Genomic DNA, 21,302 nt, shown 5'->3' with positions numbered 1-21,302 from the left:
CCCAAAAACAGGTAAAAACAAAATCATATTGGCCTAGTGGTACCTCAAAAATGATCATATTGCTCACTTTAATATAAGGGGTCATGTTGTAACTGATTTGTTTGAACATTCGGAACGGATACATGTAATTGAAACCTAGGCTCTACACTTCAGCTCTCTTGAAAATACAAAGACTTGTTCAAATGACAGCAGTCTACAACTTAAGTATGATTACATATCGTGAGATGAAAATTGCCTGTGTCTTAGCAGATTGGTGAATACATTATAATGAAATATTTTCAAAGTCCTGTACCGATAGCAATACTCGTTATCTTCAATATCAACAAAAAGGAGACCTGTGAGATAAAATCTTTCTATGAAAGGTACATAGCTTATGATTCCTCTCTGATATTACAGCAAATTTTACCCAAATGTCTGAGCAGATTGTTTAAAAAGGACATGACTGCAGAAATTTTTCTAAAAGAGATAAAGAGATGCATTTATTTTTTTATTTTCTGAATATGAAATGCCGCCTCTGCGGTGAAGGGGTAGCGTGTCTACCTCTTACCCGGAGGCCTCGGGTTCAATCCCCGACCAGGTCAGAGATCTTAACTTGTATCTGAGGGCTGGTTTGAGGTCCACTCAGTCTACGTGATTACAATTGCAGAGCTATCTGACAGTGAGATAACGGCCTAGATGATTCGCCGTGCTGACCACATGATACTTCGTATTCTGCAGGCCTTCAGTCTGAGCAGTGGTCGCTTGGTGGGCCATGGCCTTTCGAGCCTGTTGTGCCATGGGGTTTGTTTTGGTTTTTGGTTTGATTTGGATATGAATTAACGTAGTTGGATGAGTAGAAGTTAAATTAACATTTCTGTGTTATTTGGATGTAGGTAAATGCTGCCTGACATTCGTTACACTGGTACTAGTCTGACTCTGTTGTATATTTCTAAAAATGAAATGAATGTCTGGGGTTGGTTTGAGTTTCTGAGTGTTTAGGCTTAAGTAAGAATGTTATAATTTGAGATGTAAAACCCTCCTCAAAATATTATCTTCTTAAATACTTGTATTACTGCTTTTACAAATCCAATCTGAATTAACATTATCTGAGCGCAAATAAAGATTGAAAGTACATTCTAATTTTTCTCTAATATGAGCACCATGTTTTACACCAGAAAGAAAATACAGTAAATGAAGTTGAAAATAAAGCAGTTGCAAAAAGATTAATATCATAGTTGAACAGTTATTTTGATTAGCGTTTTCTAATGCAGAGAGCAGGGTTGACAAGATTGTAATGAGCTTTATTTGGACTTCGTATTGTCAGATTTTTCTGGAATAGCATATTAACAATTGTATTCTTTTATTATAAAGCAAGTGTGAAAAAATGGGGAACTTAAGACACATGCTAATTATAAATCATTTTTCAGATCATCGATAATAATTTGAAGCAGTACCTTACCCTAATAGTAAAAGGGTTTTCATCAAGCTTCATCAGTCATATCTTACAGATTCTAGGCCCAGGTTTATCAAATTTGTAATACCGGTACACAGTCTGTATGAAAAATATGTAGTCCTTTTTCAGAACAGCTGTTTAGTTCTCAACAATTATCCCCGATGAACTGGAAAAAGGCAAACAGGAAAAAGAAGAAAAGTCCTAAACATTATACATTTCACGTCCATGCGTTCCTGAATCAATGACCCAGTAACCTGTTTAGTTCTCCATTATGATAATTCAAAGTTATTTAAACAGTTCAATTTCTACTCATGTATGAAAAGAAATACCAGATCCCTTCTGATAGCAATATGTACAAATGAAGGCTGCATGCGAATTCACTCCGGTTAATATCTTTCCATTCCACACGCAAGGCCTAACTTTAGGCCTAATATTGCCGATCAGTTTAACTACCGTAATGTATCTTTTTGCTAGAAGCTTTATGTCGCACTGACACAGATAGATCTTATGGCGACGATGGGATGGGGAAGGCCTGGGAGTTGGAAGCGGCCGTGGCCTTAATTGACGTGCAGTCCCAGCATTTGCCTGGTGAGTAAATGGGAAACCACGGAAAACCATCTTCAGGGCTGCTGACGGTGGGATTCGAACTCACTATCTCCCGGATGCAAGCTCACGGCCGCGCGCTCCTAACCACATGGCCAACTCACCTGGTCCATAATGTATCGGCTCCCACTTTCCTTGAATATATTTGGTAATGTATTATCACTCCGTCACATATAATACCAAAACAGATCCACTAACAGTCTGATTCAGTATGAAAAACATGCAAGGGGCTGTAAACATTACCACGTGCTAGCTATGCATTCAAAGCTGGAGCGCCCACAACATGGCAATGCGCAAAAGTAGTCGCTATTCCGCATGGCATCAGCACGCTCTGTGAGTCTAGTAGATAAGTAATATTAAAGTCTTTGCTTTTAGCGTTTGATCTCTTGATAATTTTTGGCTTGGTTTAGATTTTTTTTTTTTTTTCTACTTGCTTTACGTTGCACCGACACAGATAGGTCTGATGGCGACGATGGGACAGGGAAGGACTAGGAGTGGGAAGGAAGCGGCCGTGGCCTTAATTAAGGTACAGCCCCAGCATTTGCCCGGTGTGAAAATGGGAAACCACGGAAAACCATTTTCAGGGCTGCCGACAGTGGGGTTCGAACCTACTATCTCCCGATACTGGATACTGGCCGCACTTAAGCGACTGCAGCTATCGAGCTCGGTGGTTTAGATTTTTCTTTCATTTGGCAATATACTCAGTAATCAGATTATGTAATTAATAAATAGGGTTATTCTTCTTCTTCTTCTTATGACGCAGTCTCCCTCCTAAGGTTGGCGATCCAATTGATTATGATTACACGCGAAACGGCAGCACGGAAGATTTCTATAGACGTATGTCCATACCACCGCTACAAGTCTTTCAGCCAGGAATTTCTCCGTCTTCCCACAGATCTTTTCCCATCAATCTTCCCTTGAATGATCAGTCGGAGAAGTTCGTATCGTTCACCTCTCATGATGTGCCCGAGGTAGCTGAGCTTACGCTCCTTGATGGTTATCAGAAGCTCTTTCTTCTTGTTCAAAATGTTGAGGACTTCTTCATTTGTCTTCTTTTCTGCCCAAGATATTCAGAGTATTCTTCGGTATAAGTACATTTCAGAAGATTCAATCCGCTTCTCCAATAAAGGGCTAAGCGTGCACCCTTCAAAACCATACAGAAAGACAGGAAAGACATAACAACGTAGCATTCAAACTCTGAGCTGGAGGTTGAGTTCTCGGCTGGTGAATAAGGTCCTCATGGTATTGAACATACTTTTTGCTTGTCCAATCCTGGATAAGATTTCACATTTTGAATCACAATGCTGGTTCACTAGAGTTGCAAGATATTTGATGGAAGATACTTGTTGGACGATGTTGTTGTTGATGTAAAGGGAGGCCTGTTTTGGTGTTTTCAGGAATACAATCAGCTTGGTCTTGTTAATATTCAAGGATAAACCGTAGGTTTCACTGGTCCTCACAATGTTGTTCATAATGATTTGAAGATCACTAGGGTTGCTGGCTAACACAATCGTGTCATCAGCAAATCGGATGTTATCAATGATATAGCCATTGATTTTGATACCTAGATTAACATCTTCCATAGCCTCTCTGAACACAGCTTCAGATTAGATGTTGAAAAGGAGCGGGGACAGGACACATCCCTTGCGGACACCTCTTCGTATAGCTATGTCCTCAATAGTAGTTCCTTCTCTTTTGACGTCTGCCGTTTGATTCCAGTACAGATGGGTAATGATACGAAGATCATAAAAATCTACACCAGTAGATTTTAAAATCTCAACAAGTTTTGCATGAGATACGCAATCAAAAGCTTTTCAGTAGTCAATGGAACAAGCGTGCACGTCTACATTCATATCTAGGCCTCTCTGGGTCAAAACATACAAGGAGAAAAGAGTCTCACGAGTACCCAGTCCATTCCTAAAGCCAAACTGGGTATGTCCAACTTGGCATTCGCATTTGAGGTAGATTCGAGTGTGGGCGATACGCAGAAATACCTTTAGCACATGGGACATTAGGCTGATCATACGATAATCATCACAATGTAATGCATTAGCCTTGTTAGGTATTGTGACAAAAGTAAGGTTATAGTCTAATGTAAATTTCTCAAATATTAATATCTACAAGGCTTTTCCAAAAAGTAAGCCACGAACCTACTATGCTGGCGTACCAGGGGGGAGAGGTGATACTCCCACATGGCGCGTTCCAGGTGGCGGTAGGGGGGGTCCTAACCGGCTTGCTGGTGGAAATAGAATACCTGTCGCGGACCAAACACACAACCTTCTGTGGGTGGGGGATGCAGACGAAGACTACACCCACGGTATCCCCTGCCTTTTGTAAGAGGCGACTAAAAATGGACGACCAAGGGATGATTGTATTTGAACCACGAAACTACTTTTGATTAGTACCACCACACGGGGAACACCGTGGGTTGCTTGCTTTTACTTGTGCGTAGTACTGCACCTGTCCTGGGTTCCAGTGCATAACAATTTATCTTGACTGGCTTGCGAAGTGGCTGTAAGGATTTATTTGACGAGACCCTTTTACAATCCCTGGAGTCGAAGTCCATCACCCCTACTTGAGTCTCTCCTCGGCTTGCTCAAGAGCTTGGGTATGTGGTATGTCCGGAAAGGGGCTTAAACTGTTTAATTCTAAGTAGGGGGAAAGAGTCTCGGACATCAGAGGAATGTGCTTGTTGTTTTAAGGGGCCTAACATCGAAGGTCATCGGCCCATCAGAGGAAGATGAATATGTCAAATAAGGAGGGATATAATATATTTTTGCAAAAACATTTTTTTTTATCATCTAAGGAAACACTTGCATAGTACGCTACACAAAGATACGCCGGGATATTTACATATGCCATAACATTAATTCCTAAATTAGGTTTGAGTTTTGAATGTCCGTTTCTGTCCTTTCCAGATTAGCATTTAACACCTCATAACCTTCAAAAATTACTGAAAATACATCGAAAGGGCGTCCCCTTCCAGAACCATTCAACTCACGAAGACCTTATCAGCTAACACATTAAAACATTTTATACATATTTCACCAAGACATGTCTCCCTTATGGCATGAATCATTTCATTCAATTTTATCCTTCAATTTATATATCATGTTAGCTGAGGTTCACTACGAAATTTCTTGAGCGCATTTAAACCACGTGATAGCTATGTCACATTCTCTAAGTTAATAACCTCGTCTAATTTATCATACGGAGTATTAACTCCTCATAACACCTGCTTCATAGGGATTACCTATACACTAATATGACACACGACCTTTCAAATTCAACGTTGTCCTTAAAATAACAGGCATACCAATGGACAACCAATAGATTACATCATATAACATATAATACACTCACTGGAAGAAATAACACAACACCCTGCATTGCGTCTCCATGCCAAAAAAAAAAAAAAAAAAAAAAAAAAAAAAAAAAAAAAAAAAAAAAAAAACACCAGGATCTTGGCACAGCCCATCTCAGTTGCCACAGATGGTCAACAGTCTCTGTCGGAACCTGGGGTCTTGAACCCAGGACTTACACATGTGGGGTGTAATAACCTGAAAACCCTGTAACGGTTTTTACTTTAATTAAACTCAAATAATAGAAAGATGGGAGGGTTTCACTCATCTATACTATCTGGAACCTATCGACGGTGTAATTTTCTTAATTTACGCATGTCTCCGTTATACGAGGAGAAGAGAAGAACAAACTAAATGTGCCTCCCTTCTCAAAGTGGTGAACGAACCTCGTTCGGGGTCTAGCTTCCCCCATCCCCCTCATAAAACTGTCAAGCAAGTCGACCAGGGACATTCCTCGTTCTCTTTTTTTTCTGTCGGAGCAAAGCTCCAACCTTCACCCGCCGTTTCTTAAATATCCATATCATCGCAAAGACATTCTTTCTCTTCAACACACTAACGCCCTCAGCGTAGCATCAAATATTAGCCTACCTTTGGCTTCAATTATTTTACTCACGAGGCGGCATTATACATCGCCATACATATACATTCAACAGGGGAATTTACTTACTTAATCACCACTTTATATTCAAATTTACCGGCCTACCAATCAAATACTGTCTTCTCAATCCTCATATCCCGAGGACATGCATATTAAAAGAGAGGACTCTAACCTTCAGGATAAAGAAAATTCACAGTTAATCGCGATCTATGTCATTGAGTTACATCCCACAATTGGCTCTTTGTCGTCTTGGAGTACGCAGTCTTAAATCTATACAGGAGGAGTTTGTACCATTTTTGTGACGTGCCATCCAGAATAACTAATCGGGAATTCTTGTGATGAATCGTAGCATTTAAACTTAGCCTTGGACGATCAGATCATATTACGAAACTTTATTCCCTTTCATTTACGTCATGTCACCTGTAAATTATACTAGGGCCTTATTAACTACCATGCACTATATCCCCTAATTAATGAAGTGAGTGGTTCAAGCCACGAAGAAAATCTCACAGGAAAATCTTACAAACTATAATCCCCTGAAACTTGTTATACTCAGATAATATTCTATTTACATGCAAATGATTTTACTTCCCTACATGTGACTAGCTATCAAGGTAAAAAGGTAAAAATGTACTCAACACTTGGATGTCTGCAATCAGCTTTCCTCAGGGAGTACATCCATCAGCTTAGGCTGTCATCAGGGCGTCTTCACTTGCGAAGGCTTCCAGAGTCGTCCTATGTCAGTTCACCTGCATGCTGGTTGAATCCTCGCCTGGCGTCAGAAGGTCCAGAGTATCCCTGATGCATTGGAGTGACTGTACAGCGGACCGTTAACCAGCTCTCTTCAAACCTGAAGTTCTCGGAGGTCAAATATGAAAATGAGGAGGAGCTAATTTGTTATAAATGCACTAATTGTGTCCTGCACTATAACTTTGATATGACTAAGGATACTCATAAATTTAAGCACCTTAGCCCCATATCGGTGTTTGTCCTGCAGCCGATATCGATACCTTCATTTGCATACACTAGTTCTCCACAATTAGTTTGATCTCAGAGTACCACACACTAACCGGTCGCACTCACAGGATATGAATGTTATGTATTAATATATTTTGTTTATCGGTCATCAATCGATCCACTCCGCTTCACTAATAATTGATACGATGTACAACTCACTGCGTTGGAGAGAATACGGAGGACGCTGCCCGGTCTTCAAAAATGATGTCTGATAAACCGCTCACTGTTAGCGTTGGTTCAGGCCTTACTGTAACAATGTGATGGAACTATCTCTTTATTGGATTACTTCCTTCATTTAACCTCGTTTATATGTATCTCGTATAATGCGACACAGTCCACTATATTCACTTAGATCAGTTTCATAACTGTACACGTAATAATTTACTTCAACCGATCACCTCTTTTTACCATCCCGCGCCTCTCTGACGCATAATCACAGTGAAATTCTTTTCACATCCAGATCATAGCAAACTGCATTAAGGAATTAATAAATATTTAGCACGCAGTGCACCATCACTCACTGAGTGTTGTCATTTACCACTACATAACACTGTTCTATAAGGAATCTTCACACTGTAAAACACAGAATATTAAACTGACTGTTCACTAACGAATAGGTCTGCTGATTAGACCGAATGCCCTGGATGTACTGGATATACTGCCTTCTTGCCTCTCGCCTATATAGTGGAAAGCCTTCTTTTCTGGAGGGGGAGTCAGTCCACGCCCCCTTGTCAGACATCATTCCGCTGGCAGATATATTTACACGTCGAATTTAATATCAAATTAAAGCCTGTACATCCGACTTTCCACTGATCAATTTTCGTTTCGAATCCTTCGCGGGCTCGCCTGTAATCACTAAAGCGTCAGTATCAATTCTCAGTAGGTGGAGCCTGACTCCGGGGATTTTTTAGTTTTCCTGGTCCTGTCAGAGCCGGGCATCTGGTTTTACTCACTTCGAGACAACTACCTGCGCACTTCCCATTATTCTTATTATGTAGAATAATTCTCTGCTTGATAAATCCGCATAAAATCTCCTCATTCATCAAAGCTATAACTCGAAATTATCTATCGAGTATTTCCGAGTTATTAATGTTAATACCCTCGCAACAGTTGACAGCTACACATTGGTGCTACTAGATATTTAGGGGAATACATGGGGTGATATCGTCTCGTATGTTGAGACGACTTCTTTGAGGCTGTTTCATGACCTCACTTCTCAGTCATGTGATATCTTGCTTGCTCCAGCTCTCTTGCTCGGAGAGAGAACGAACTCCACTTACGGGCGCTTGTACTCCCTGTTTTCCCAATTGCGCGCAACGAGAGGAGGGGCGCGCGACTCTACGGGGGGAGGCTGGAGCCCCGGAACCGTCAAGAATACCCTCGTTTAGCAGCTATTTAACGTAGAACCGCGCGGAAAACGGCATATTCTCTATACAGGATGTCTTTATATACATATGACGATGTCATGAACGGTCACAGTACCACTATGTTAGGTACCAAATAAGTTTGTGATGGTAGCAACAGTGTGTGGGTCAGAATGCATTTTACAGTACCTGTGATTCGTATCTCTATATGAGAGACACCATGGGATGAGCAACACCATGGTTCTGCCTTGCCTATGCTTAATACCCACTATGTGAGGAACACTAAGAGATAGTGCGAGTCAGTGTGGTCAGCTCAGTTATGTGAGGAACGCCATGGGTTTGCGTTGCCTATATAGGTTTGCGTTGCATGTAAATAGTGCCACGATGTGCAAAACGCCATAGGTCTATGTTGCATGTGCGAATTTCATTACCTGTGAGTAGTACCATAATGTGTGGAATACTGCAAGTCTTCGCTACTTTTGATTAGTACTGCAACATGGCAAATAGCATGGTTCTACTTTCCTAGCGATAAGTACCATTATGAGGGCCCGATGACCTGGATATTGGACCTGTTTCGACTACAAGTATCATCGATTCAGTATTGTGCCTTAGGAGCAGTCCGTTGGTCAGCATACTTGCCAACTTTCCCGATTTAGGCGGGAGACTTCCGATTTTCTACAGTTTTCCCGCCTGCTGATTATTCTATTACTTCTCCCCATTTTAACTTATTTTTTGTGAACTTCAAACATTTGTTTTCAGTGTGTGGGTCAGAATGCATTTTACAGTACCTGTGATTCGTATCTCTATATGAGAGACACCATGGGATGAGCAACACCATGGTTCTGCCTTGCCTATGCTTAATACCCACTATGTGAGGAACACTAAGAGATAGTGCGAGTCAGTGTGGTCAGCTCAGTTATGTGAGGAACGCCATGGGTTTGCGTTGCCTATATAGGTTTGCGTTGCATGTAAATAGTGCCACGATGTGCAAAACGCCATAGGTCTATGTTGCATGTGCGAATTTCATTACCTGTGAGTAGTACCATAATGTGTGGAATACTGCAAGTCTTCGCTACTTTTGATTAGTACTGCAACATGGCAAATAGCATGGTTCTACTTTCCTAGCGATAAGTACCATTATGAGGGCCCGATGACCTGGATATTGGACCTGTTTCGACTACAAGCATCATCGATTCAGTATTGTGCCTTAGGAGCAGTTCGTTGGTCAGCATACTTGCCAACTTTCCCGATTTAGGCGGGAGACTTCCGATTTTCTACAGTTTTCCCGCCTGCTGATTATTCTATTACTTCTCCCCATTTTAACTTATTTTTTGTGAACTTCAAACATTTGTTTTCAGATCCCGCCATTTCAGCCTTTTTACATCAGTTGCCGGAAGTCCTTCACTCATTGGCCGCTTTCAAATGAAATAGGTACGTTTATTAATGTGAGAAATGTGTGCGAATGTGCGATGTTTATTGAAACCTGTAGCGATGCGTATATCGATCGTCCATCTCGCTCTCGCATTCCATGTTCATGTTCGTTCACTTCAGTCTAGTCAATTCTAGAGATTAAGTCACTAGATAGGGAGTCTTTTGTAATAATTTAGTGACAGTATTTCAATGAAATGAAAGAGCCATTGGGAGACAATTCTGACTAATTTTAATTTGTCCCAAAATAAATAATATGAATGTCTGTACATTGCTCAGATTTAAAAAATAATGATATTTCTGTATCGGTTGTGACCACAGTAACAAGGAGAAATTAAAGTTTTTATTTTCCGTAATGCCGTGTCTGTATGCATGTATGTACGCGCATCTCAAGAAAACGGCTGAAGAGAATTTAATGAAAATCGGTATATGAAGTCTGGGAATAAGTCACTACAATCTAGGCCATAAATAATTGTGTTCATGCTGAATGAAATGGTAGTATAGAGGAAGGCCTAAATTTAATTCTCACATATTTGTTGTTATTGGCCCTATCGATAAATACTACATAATTAAAGGTTATATATTATTAAATTTCCCATCATTTATGCCTTATACGTTTTTACCGTACTGGCTATGATAACAGAGATATTCATGAATTTGGATTCTTGCTGTTAAGTCCATATCAGCCCCGAGGTACGAGAAAATGGTTGAACAGGTATTAATGAAAATTGGTATGTAAACTCGGGGAATAAGGAACTACAGTCTGTGCTATAAGTAATTTTATTCAACCTGTTCAAAATGGTAACTTAGGGGAAGGTGCCAAAATTTAATTTTTAATTATCTCATTGGTCATATTGAAAAGTACTACGTAACAAAGGTTACAGAGACTACAATTTCTGATTATTTGTGTCTTATTCAGTTTTACCATACAGACTATAATAATATTGTGAAGATGTATAAGAATGAGAAAAAGCCATTATGGAACGTTCGCTTGAATAACAACACATGAGGGAGTTGTAAAAGAAAGGACCGGGCGACTTGGCCGTGCGGTTAGGAGTGTGGAGCTGTGAGCTCGCATCCAGGAGATAAAGGGTTTGAACCCCACTGTCGGCAGCCCTGAAGTTGGTTTTCCGTTGTTTCCCATTTTCACACCGGCTAATGCTTTGGCTGTACCTTTTAAGACCACAGCCATTGCCTTCCCATTCCTAGGTCTTTGCTGTGCCATTGTCGCCATAAGACCTATCTGTGTCGGTGTGGTGAAAAAAAAAATCTGGCACTTAGGTGTCTGAAAATCCAGCAAAAGTCGTTAGTGGGATGTAAAATCAATGACATTCAGATACCTATCTTCTATTTCACAGTATTACTCTGTTAAGAGATTGATTTTGTTTTACTAATTTAGTGCGCTAAGTACAGAAGTCTGAATACCGGTAACTGTGATTTATGCTAGTTCTTTAAGAATACTTTTGACTCCATCCAGAATCTTTCCTACATTTTGTTTAGCCTTTTTCTGTATGAGTATTTGAACGAGTTTTGCCCTCTTCTTTTTTTGTGTAGGCTTCTCAGTTCAGTACAAAGATATAATAATTATGTGGAATAGCTGTGAAGTACTGAATGAGCATTTAATATTAATTTAACTATATTTTGCATTTGGATTTCACTTTAGGTAATAAAATTGATCATAACTAACAGTGGCCCGTAATGAGCTGGATAAGTGGACCCTTTGTATCCCCTGTGTTCTATATGCCTTGATGGGAACGGTGTTTAACATAATTGACTGATACTAGATGATGTATACTTGACTGATTTATTTTTCCCCAGGGACCTTCAGTGATATCTTACTGTTATTGATGTCAAGTCTTTTCACACTGCAAGGAGATGAAGACGAGAAAGTAGACGAGCCAGAGACACGGCACTTTGGTGAGTAGATTAGTCCGTGATATAAGTGGTAGTACAGTAAGGCGAGCCACTTTATTATTAACCCATTGAACCCTGCATATTTGTTGGATTGAAATTGCATTGAGGTTGGGATTATTTTGATGGAAATATAGTGATGCTTTGGATGATGAGAAATGTCTTACTTAAAGATTTAAATATACAGGAAAACAAATGGCATTCATGCCATGAACCGTGGAACAAGGAATACATAAAATACATTTTATTTTATTAGCATTACAGGTCCTTACTCAGTTCATTTTCTGTGCTGTAACCCGGTCATATCCTTGCACTTCCTCTTCGATTTCCACATCTTGTTCATTAGGAGCGTTACTCACACTATTACTACTACTAACACTAAAAAAAATTATATTCTTAATCACGTTACTTTTTAAAAGGGGGTATATATCGGTAACTTTTGGTTGTTTACTGGCAGCCACCTTGTTTACAAGCATATCTCTAAGTCCATAGATAGCCCACTTCAAACTAATGTTACCAAGTACACTATCGATATATATTAACAAAGAGCATGTAACATTGGAGAGGAAGACTTCCTACATGAATCACAAATGCAACTTGCTCTGCCTTCTCTGGAGGAAAAGTTGAGTTACATAGTGAATTGAGATAATGGAACAGTTCTGTGGTCTGGCATTTGGTCCAGCAAAACGAAGTCCGGAACAGTTCCATGGCTTGGGCCCAATGAGTTAATGTTTTTCTTCCTCATATATTGCTTAGTGGCAGATGGGGATCAGTATAATTTAGGGGAATGTGGACAGGAGTTACATAATTTTTGTTTAACAATTTTTTGCTTCATATTGTTTGTAACAACTTTTGACAGTTTTGTACGTTTTCAAATGGTGTGTAGGATTTGATCCTGTAAAGTACAACAGTGTAATTTTGAGTGAAGAAAAAAATGGATATTTTAGTTATTCTTGATCACTACAATGTGAGGTCAACTAGTCCTTTGAAGTATAAGAGAACCCTGACTACACCTCTGCATTCAGGACGGTGGCTGTAAATAATATTACATACCTGCCAACCCTTCCGATTTACCCAGAAACTTTCCGTTTTTTAACTCGTCTTCGATTTTCAGATTTATTTTTAATTCTTCCTATTTTTGACCAATATAATCTCACGTACAGTCAATACTCTTCTTCTAGGATAAAGGATAAATTCTTATGTGCTTGTGTAATTTACCCAACCTCATTTTCAAGCGTTTTTATTTGATGCTTTATTTCACGAGTGTATCGTCTGTCGCCTTCGTGTATTGTGTTTCTTGCTCGCTACAGCAGCATGTGTGCTGTACGGCTGGGGATACAGGACGGCAATCGTCCTGCAAGCAGGAGAGCCTAGCGAGCGCTAGTGACTCAGTTAATCGGGACGAAAGAATGAGTTTCTTATCGTGTGGTTCGTGCACTATTAACATCGTTTCTGTGCATGTATGCCACGTGCTTTTTCTAGCGGTTCTGTGCTTTCCCCCGTGTCAAAGTCTTACGTTAATAATGTATGCGACATACCGATCTGTTTTGTATGTGGTAATTTCGCGTATTTCAGTGCATTTTTGTTTCTTCATAATTTTAATGAGTTGAATGTATTTCAGGGAGTTGTGTCAGTGACAGTTTCTGGTATTTTCTCTTCACGTTATGGCCAAAAAACATAAACGATATCTCCAAGTATTCAGAGATACCTATAAAATTAAATTTCCGTTCATTTTACAGTAAAATAAAAGGAAACTATCATGCGAATCACCTCGGGAGATAAATTTTATTTTGAGTTATCAAAATTTCAAGATATAGAGAATACTGTTTTTGAGCATGTATTGCACATTATTGAATCATATGTATCTACGGGCTTTTACTGAATACATTATCTTTAAAGGTACTTTAAAAATATACAGAGAAACTCTATTTTATGGCATCACTTTATTTATAACACTTATTAGAGTAACTTTCTACAAGACAGGATACAGTACATACAGTAGTGAAACAAGAAACATAGCTCTGTTAACACGTTTGGAAAAAAAATCGGTTAGTCTCTTCTGTTTGTTGCGGTTAACCTTTCCTCCCTTCACGCTGAAACTTCTTGTCAATACCACGTAGCCGAGTTTCGCAAATGGAGCTTGTCATCCGAGACTTCTGGGCTTGCTTTCGTACGTGACTGGTAATTAATTGACACCTGAGAAATGGCGAGGCTTTGCCGATTTGCCGATCACTAGGAGTTCAAGTTTTTCGGTTCCAGTCGTATTAGTTTCCAGCTTGACTGTAACCCTTTCGTTACTTGTTAACTGTTGCTCAGAAACCACAAATGCCGTATTGCACAGTTAATGTTGCACAAAATTCAAGTTAGAGTATTTTTTGCTTCAAGGGAGGAAATGTTCGCTTCGAGAAATGGGGAAATTCGTATAACCGAATTTTGAGAATGGAGAAATAAATACAGGTGAAGAATAGGACAAACGGCCGGAAAATCTAAGTTAGTTCAAGATATGAAAATTTGAGTAAGGGGGATTTGAGATATCGAGGTTCGACTGTATTATTATTCGTATGTATGTGTCATAAATGAGGGTGATAAGGTACATTTTCTTGTAACCATATAATGTTTTTTTAATTTAAGAGTTTAAATTTAATGGCCAATTCACATTTTAACTGTAGATGTATGTGCCTTTTATCCTGTCCTGTTTTCACTTAGACCGTGGCGCAATATATGTGATGAAATCCAAGAAGAAAAAAATCTTCCTATTTTTTATTTCTAAAAGTTGGCAGCTATGATTTTAGAATAGTTAGATAATGTATTATTTACAAAATAATCATACACAGTACATCATTATAAAACATAACTGCATTAAATCTGTGACAGTAATACGGTGCCTTTGCATTATGTACCTGCATCATTTTCTTTGCAGTTGTTCAATGATCTGGATCTTTAGTGGCAATCAGAACACTGCACACTGACTTCTCTCGGCTATGTATCACAAACCTGGGCAAATTTGATGAAACATTGGAATTAAAGTATCTCTTTACTGTAGTTTGATTGCAATGCAAATTGGAAATCAGTACTGTTTAACTCTGAAGGTACTAGCGACTTCACAGAGAAAGTAATGCACCAGTTGCTTTCTGTAGGCACATTTTAGAGATAAATTATACCTTGATTTTAGGATGTTTAAGTAGCTTGTAGTGTGTCAGCTGAAAAAGATGACTCACATTTTAAAAACTTAAATTATGTCTGTGTGCCTTGCACTGATCTAACAAGAGAAATTAGTTTTATGTCCTGTTGGGCCATTTTGCGCTCAAGGCACACCAGCCTCTCAAAAAGTTTGTTCATTTTCTGGGCATTTTTTGGATGCTTTGAACTTGTATGGAAAGCACCTGATACCCATAAAACATTTTGGCTTCTCAAACTTCCCTATGATGAGGGAAAGGAGTCCCTCACCTCCATCTGCATTGTGGCACAGGGGTCAGTGACCCTGTCCTTGGACAATTTCCCACCGTGGCACTTCTCTCTTTTAAAACTTTTTATTTGGGCTTGGCATTAATAAACAACACAGTTTCATTACCATTGAAAATATTGTTCAGTGCATATGAATTGATGTTATGAGCCGTGCTTTCTCGCCAAATGTCAGCATCACCAGTGTTTCGGATTCTGCTTTTCCACACACTCCTTGCCATGTGATATTGTGGTTTTCCTTAAAATGCTGAAGCCATCCATTTGAACACTGAAACTCCAGTTCCATCTTTATCACCAATGAGGCTGTAGTTCACTCAAACATATCAAAATCACTTTATCAGTAATCCCAAGTTGGGGTGTTTGGGTCCTGGTATGTGCAATCTCTTTGCAGTGTTCTCATTCTGCATTTCTTGATCTTCTATGCTCTGTTAATTTTTTACAGGTGTTGAAATAGTAGCATAAAAATGCCAAGTTCTTTAGCTATTTCTTTTTTTTTTTTCCCTATGTCGACCTCCATGAAATTTTCAGCTTCTCACTCGGTGACTTGGCTGAATACTGAGGTCTAGCCATCTGGAGTACAAAAACGAACAAGTGTATCCTAAACTAAAATACCGTAACTAACAATACAGGAAGCCATACTTTCCAGTGTGCACTCCGTTAAGTATAACTTAAAAGCTTTTCAGTCTATCGAGCACACAAGTTTACGATATATTACGCTATAACATACCTGTTAAAGGGCACACTATTTTTTATTAGTGTGTATTTTTGTTCCTTATTAATAGTGTGGATTTTTTTACAAGTATTTATAGTGCAATATTTTATATTGACCTTGTGTGTTTGACAGACTGAAGAGCTTTTTAAGTTATGTACCGTATTAATGGAAGATTACCACGAACCTGCTACGCTGGTGCAGAAGGGGGAGAGGTGATACTCCCACGTGGCGCATCCCATGTGGTGGATAGGGGGGGTCCTAACCGGCTTGCCGGCGGACTTGAGGGAAATAAAATACTTGTCGCAGACCAAACACACAAGCCCCTGTGGGTGGGGGACGCAGATGAAGAATACACCCACGGTATCCCCTGCCTGTCGTAAGAGGCGACTAAAAGTGGCAGCCAAGGGATGATATTCTTGCAACCATGAAACTACTTGTGACTAGTACCAGCACGCGGAGAACATCATGGGTCGCTTTTACTTGCGCGTAGTACCACTATAATAGGTACCAAATAGGTTTGTGATTAGTAGCACACAGGAGCACCATGCGGTCGGCTTTTGCAGTACCTGTGATTAGTACCACCGTATGAGCGGGACCATGGTTCTGCCTTGCCTATGATTAATACCTACTATATGAAGAAAGCCATGGGATAGGGGAAGGTCACTGTGGTTAGTACTCTCATGTGCTGAACACCATAGGGTTGCGTTGCCTGTAAATGGCACCGCAATGTGAGAAAACCCATAGGTCTGTAGTATATGTTGAATTTCATAACCTGTGAGTAGTACCATAATGTGTGGAATACCGCGAGTCTCTGCTACTTTTGATTAGTACCACAACATGACAAATACCATGGTTCTACATTCCTAGCGATAAGTACCGTTATGAGGGGCCGATAACTTGGATTTTGGACCCCCTTTAGACTGCAAGCATCATCGATTCAATGTTATGCTATAGCAGCAGTCCCTTGGTCAGTAATCATATTGTTTTACGTCAGAATCTGTGAATGTAAGGCATTGCGGGTCGCATCCACTGATTGTTTTAAATTCATATCTCCATCCATTCGTTCTTCGTCCTCACATTTTGAATTCTGGTCAGTGGAGAATTTTGGACTTTTAATTTGTCATTCCATTTCGTCTCATTTCGTACCACTAGGGGCCGATGACCTCAATGTTAGGTCCCTTTAAACAGCAAGCATCATCATCATCAATGCAAGATTACAACTACGAAATACATAACTGTGCATTAAAAATTAAAATAATCAATGTTATATAGGTTTGCCTAGTCAATACTTATTTGTGACAACAAACTATCTACATTTTATTTAGTTCGGTATATGTTTTGCGATTCTATTGTAATCCCTTCATCAGCCTTTTTACAAAATACTCTGAGAATATTAAAACCTTTTATTCTATTGCTATTACATTACATGTTTCCTAAAATAATTGAAATATGTGAATTTCAAGATATTGGTTACTGGTACACTGGTATAAACCGGGTGATTTGGCCGTGCAGTTAGGGTAACGCAGCTGAGACCTTGCTTTCAGGAGATAGTGGGTTCGAACCCCACTGTCGGCAGCCCTGAAGATGGTTTTCTGTGGCTTCCCATTTTCACACCGGGCAAATGCCGGGGCTGTACCTTAATTAAGGCCATGGCCACTTCCTTTCCATTACTCCTAGCCCTTACCTATCTCATCATTACCATAAGACCTGTCTGTATCGGTGTGATGTAAAACAAATTTAAAAAAATAAAATAAAAAAAACCATCACTGTTAATATCTTATTATATTAAATGTACGTGTCATTAGACGCAGTTGTCGTGATATGAGATAAAAGTTTGGTACCGTACCTTACTTGTTCACTATTTTAAAATTGTTAAATAGCCTTGATCACTTCTCTGTTGCACAGTTCCTTATTTTGTTCTTGTATCATTCCATTGAAATATTCTTCAGTTGGTGTACTAACGTCTAAGGCAAAGCCAATAAAAGAACATTTCAGTGGATTGATACAACGAACGAAACAATGGATTGTGCTATTGTGCTACAGAGAAGTGAAGACCATGTAACAATTTTAACATAGTGAACAAGTAAAGTCCCAGCAGCAAACTTATATCTTGCATCACAACAGTTGTCTAGTGACAAGCACATATAATATAATAATATTTTAACAGTATAAGTTACTGGTAACCAATATTTTAAAGGTCATGTATTTAAATGATTTTATGTAACATGTAATAGCAATAGAATGAACAGTTTAGTATGTTAAGAGTGTTTTATAAGAAAGCTGGTAAAGGGATTAGAATACGGTAAAATCCCGAAACATGTACTGAAGTAAATAAAATGTAGATAACAATTTGTTGTCACAAATAAGTATTGACTAGCTGGACCCACATAACATACATTGTGTTTCGTGAATATGTCGTAGATTTGACATTGTAATTGGTGTAAAACCTTCAATTAGTATGTTTAATATATTTTAATTATAGTTTATTTAATGCTAAATTATCTTTTATTAAGTGTTAAATATGACTAGTATATGGTTTCTCTGTAAAAATGTAATATAAAATTGTATAACCTCAATATCCAGATAGTCGAAAGCGGTAGAAAATTCCATAATGTTCATATGTTAGACTTGTACTATATTTGGTATACGGTATATGAAAGGTTCTGGAAACTTACTATAAGGTTTTATTATCCAGATACATGTAGAGACATTACAAATGTTGTAGATATTTCCATGTGTGTTAGAAAATAGTGGAGGAAAGTTCGAGTACCCATTCGACTAGCTGGTCGATCGATGTTTTATGTGTGTTCCATTAGAGTGTTGTAAGAACTCTTCCAGAAGTCTATCATTCTAGAGGGTTCATCGAATAGTATAAATATTGAGCTGTCAGTCAGTGAAGTCAGTTCTAGGTTCGCAGCTCATAGATCTTGATTCTTGGGACTCAGGCAAGTGATGGACTGGGAGTGTTTGTTGGGCTTCGAGGTGGAGTCAGAGTATTGGACTCAAGTGAGTGAGGCGGTGAATTCAAGAGAGTGCGCGAGTCATGTTGTTGATATCTGTACTGGTCAGAATCGACTTCAGGGTACTCCGCTATTGAGTGTTGTATATAGTGTCATTTACTACTGTGTATAATTGTGTGTTGTGACGTACAGTGTAAATTAAGGAAGTGAACGTGTTCTTGTGTGATATTTATTTACGTCAAATAATATCGCATCGCAGAATGATAAATATGGACCAAGCGACCTATAAAATGCTCAAGATTATAAATTCACTAAAAATATCTAATCGTCGCCATAAGACCTATCTGTGTCGGTGCGACGTAAAGCCCCTAGCAAAAAAAAAAAAATCTAAAATAACTAATTGCAAGAACACAAAAGAACTACGATGTCCTTCGAACTTAGCAACTGTCACACCAAAGTGAAAGTTAAGAAAGCTACCCTTGCACGCTCCAGAAGATGTTTTCTATCATTTTGGAGAATTTCAGCATTTAAATTATGCTGTGCAATACTGTTAAAAAAATGAAATACAATTTTCAATTGAAAGTATGAATCTCGGTAATGGAACCAACATTTGTCTGCAAATTTCAAATATCTGTATATCAAGTTTAACAATTTAAATAACATTTCAAAACTGTACCTCAAGTTTCTGGGAATGAGAGATTCTTTAAATTTGGAGAGATTTTGAATTATTACGAGTCAGCGAGTAGTAATAAACTCTCTCGGCTGGACCGAAAGACAAGTGACGTTCGCTACGCAATGCGGCTGATGTGAGAATAATCTTTTGTCTGTTGTTGTTGAATGTTATGCTGTATACCAGGGCAAGGAAATTTATGTACCCATGTACCGTGAATGAAAGATGATTTGGAAATTGTTCTATGTTATTTTGATTAAAATTATTAGGATTAGAGAGAGAGAGAGAGAGAGAGAGAGAGAGAGAGAGAGAGAGAGGGGGGGGGGGGGTCCCCTATCGGTAAGCTGCAACAAGATTTACAAAATATGGTGCTTTAAAGCTTCCTACGGAAAGGAAATTGATGTACGTTACTGGTACCCACGAATGTAACCCGAATTAACAGCTTCTGAATTATTGACGAATTACTGTATAATAAACTTATCAGTTTCAAAATACTGCCAGGCAAAGTGGGTCAGACAGTTGAAGCGCTAGTCTTCTGACGCCAACTTGGCAGGTTCTATCCTGTCTCAGTGCGGTGGTATTTGATGATGCTTGAATATGTCAGCCTCATGTAGGTAGTTTCACTGGCATGTAAAAGAACTCCTACAAGACAAAATTTTGGCACCTCAGCGTTTCCGAAAATGGTCGGAGTAGTTGGTGGTACATAAAATTATCTTCTGAAGAATCAGAGCTTTTGAAAATCGTTTAGAATTATCCAAGTAAGAACTTCTTATCAAATTCTATGAAAATATACAAATTAGGTATTTAGAAACTATATATTAGGAGATACCCTATTTTAGATAGATGCTCAGGTAATTATATGCCAGTTATACGAGAGTTGAGTCATAAGTCATGCCAACTATTTTTTTTCTCACGAACAGTAAACGACGCGAAAATTCTAAGATATGCATTTGGAAATATAGGGCGTGTACTTATGCATAATGCCTGAAGATAAATTCTGACTTCAGCAGATTCTCGTAGGAAAGTGACATTGGTAAACATTGTTCTATTATGGCATAGACAGCAAATACACAAAACTACGTACAAAGGACAGGTCTCCACTGGTTACAGACCTTCGAAATAATCACCCAAGGTTTCCACTGTTTGTACATTCTTGTCCATGGACACTGGACAGCCTAGGCGAGGCAAATCGGCAGTTGATACCCTACCCCGTTTCAACGTCTCCACCCACCTCGCCACTGTTCTGTAGGGTATGGCATGCACACCTAATGCTTCCCGCAGCTCTGCGTGGCATTGGCGTGCATTTCTGCTGGGGAGAACTGCTATTTTAATATGCAATCTTTGCTCCTGCTGGTTGACTTCCATTTTGTGACACTCACTCACACACTGAACTTGGGGGCATGCTTAGACCCACGCTGTTGTTTACATGCACCATCTAGTGGCATCATTCGCAAGTACGTACCGTACATTTCCAAACGCATATCTTAGATTTTCCGTGTTGTTCGCGAAAAAAAAATAGTTGCCATGACTTACGACTCGACCTACGTATTTGTGTAGGAAACGGATGGAGAGCAGCAATTCACGTTGCAAGCACACACTGAAAGAACACACGCAAAAGAAACATGTGATGCCTAAATTTTGGCTGTTGCCTTGTGTCAGTAGAGGATAAAGTGAGAATATTGATGGTCATTGTTGAAAAGTATTCACTGCTATGTGGGGGAGAAAAAAAGAATCCCAGTGCGGTTATCGTACATCAAGTTCAAGTACTTCTCTAGACAGAAAG

General features: G+C 39.1%; 1 protein-coding gene across 2 annotated transcripts in view; it reads left to right on the top strand.

Annotated features, from left to right (window-relative positions):
• The window catches only part of Acf (ATP-dependent chromatin assembly factor large subunit), a 711,969-nt gene that overhangs the window by 269,783 nt on the left and 420,884 nt on the right, over window positions 1-21,302 (top strand). For both annotated transcript variants that reach the window (XR_011017808.1, XM_068226116.1), the window contains exon 9: window positions 11,623-11,721. Coding sequence is in view for 1 of the 2 variants with exons in the window: in XM_068226116.1 (XP_068082217.1) it covers window positions 11,623-11,721 (99 nt within the window). In the remaining variant the exon portion in view is untranslated. The remainder of the gene's footprint in view (window positions 1-11,622; window positions 11,722-21,302) is intronic.

The sequence above is a fragment of the Anabrus simplex genome, chromosome 2, assembly GCF_040414725.1.
Source record: "Anabrus simplex isolate iqAnaSimp1 chromosome 2, ASM4041472v1, whole genome shotgun sequence".
Taxonomy (NCBI): domain Eukaryota; kingdom Metazoa; phylum Arthropoda; class Insecta; order Orthoptera; family Tettigoniidae; genus Anabrus; species Anabrus simplex.
This window is presented reverse-complemented; position numbering and strand designations above follow the sequence as displayed.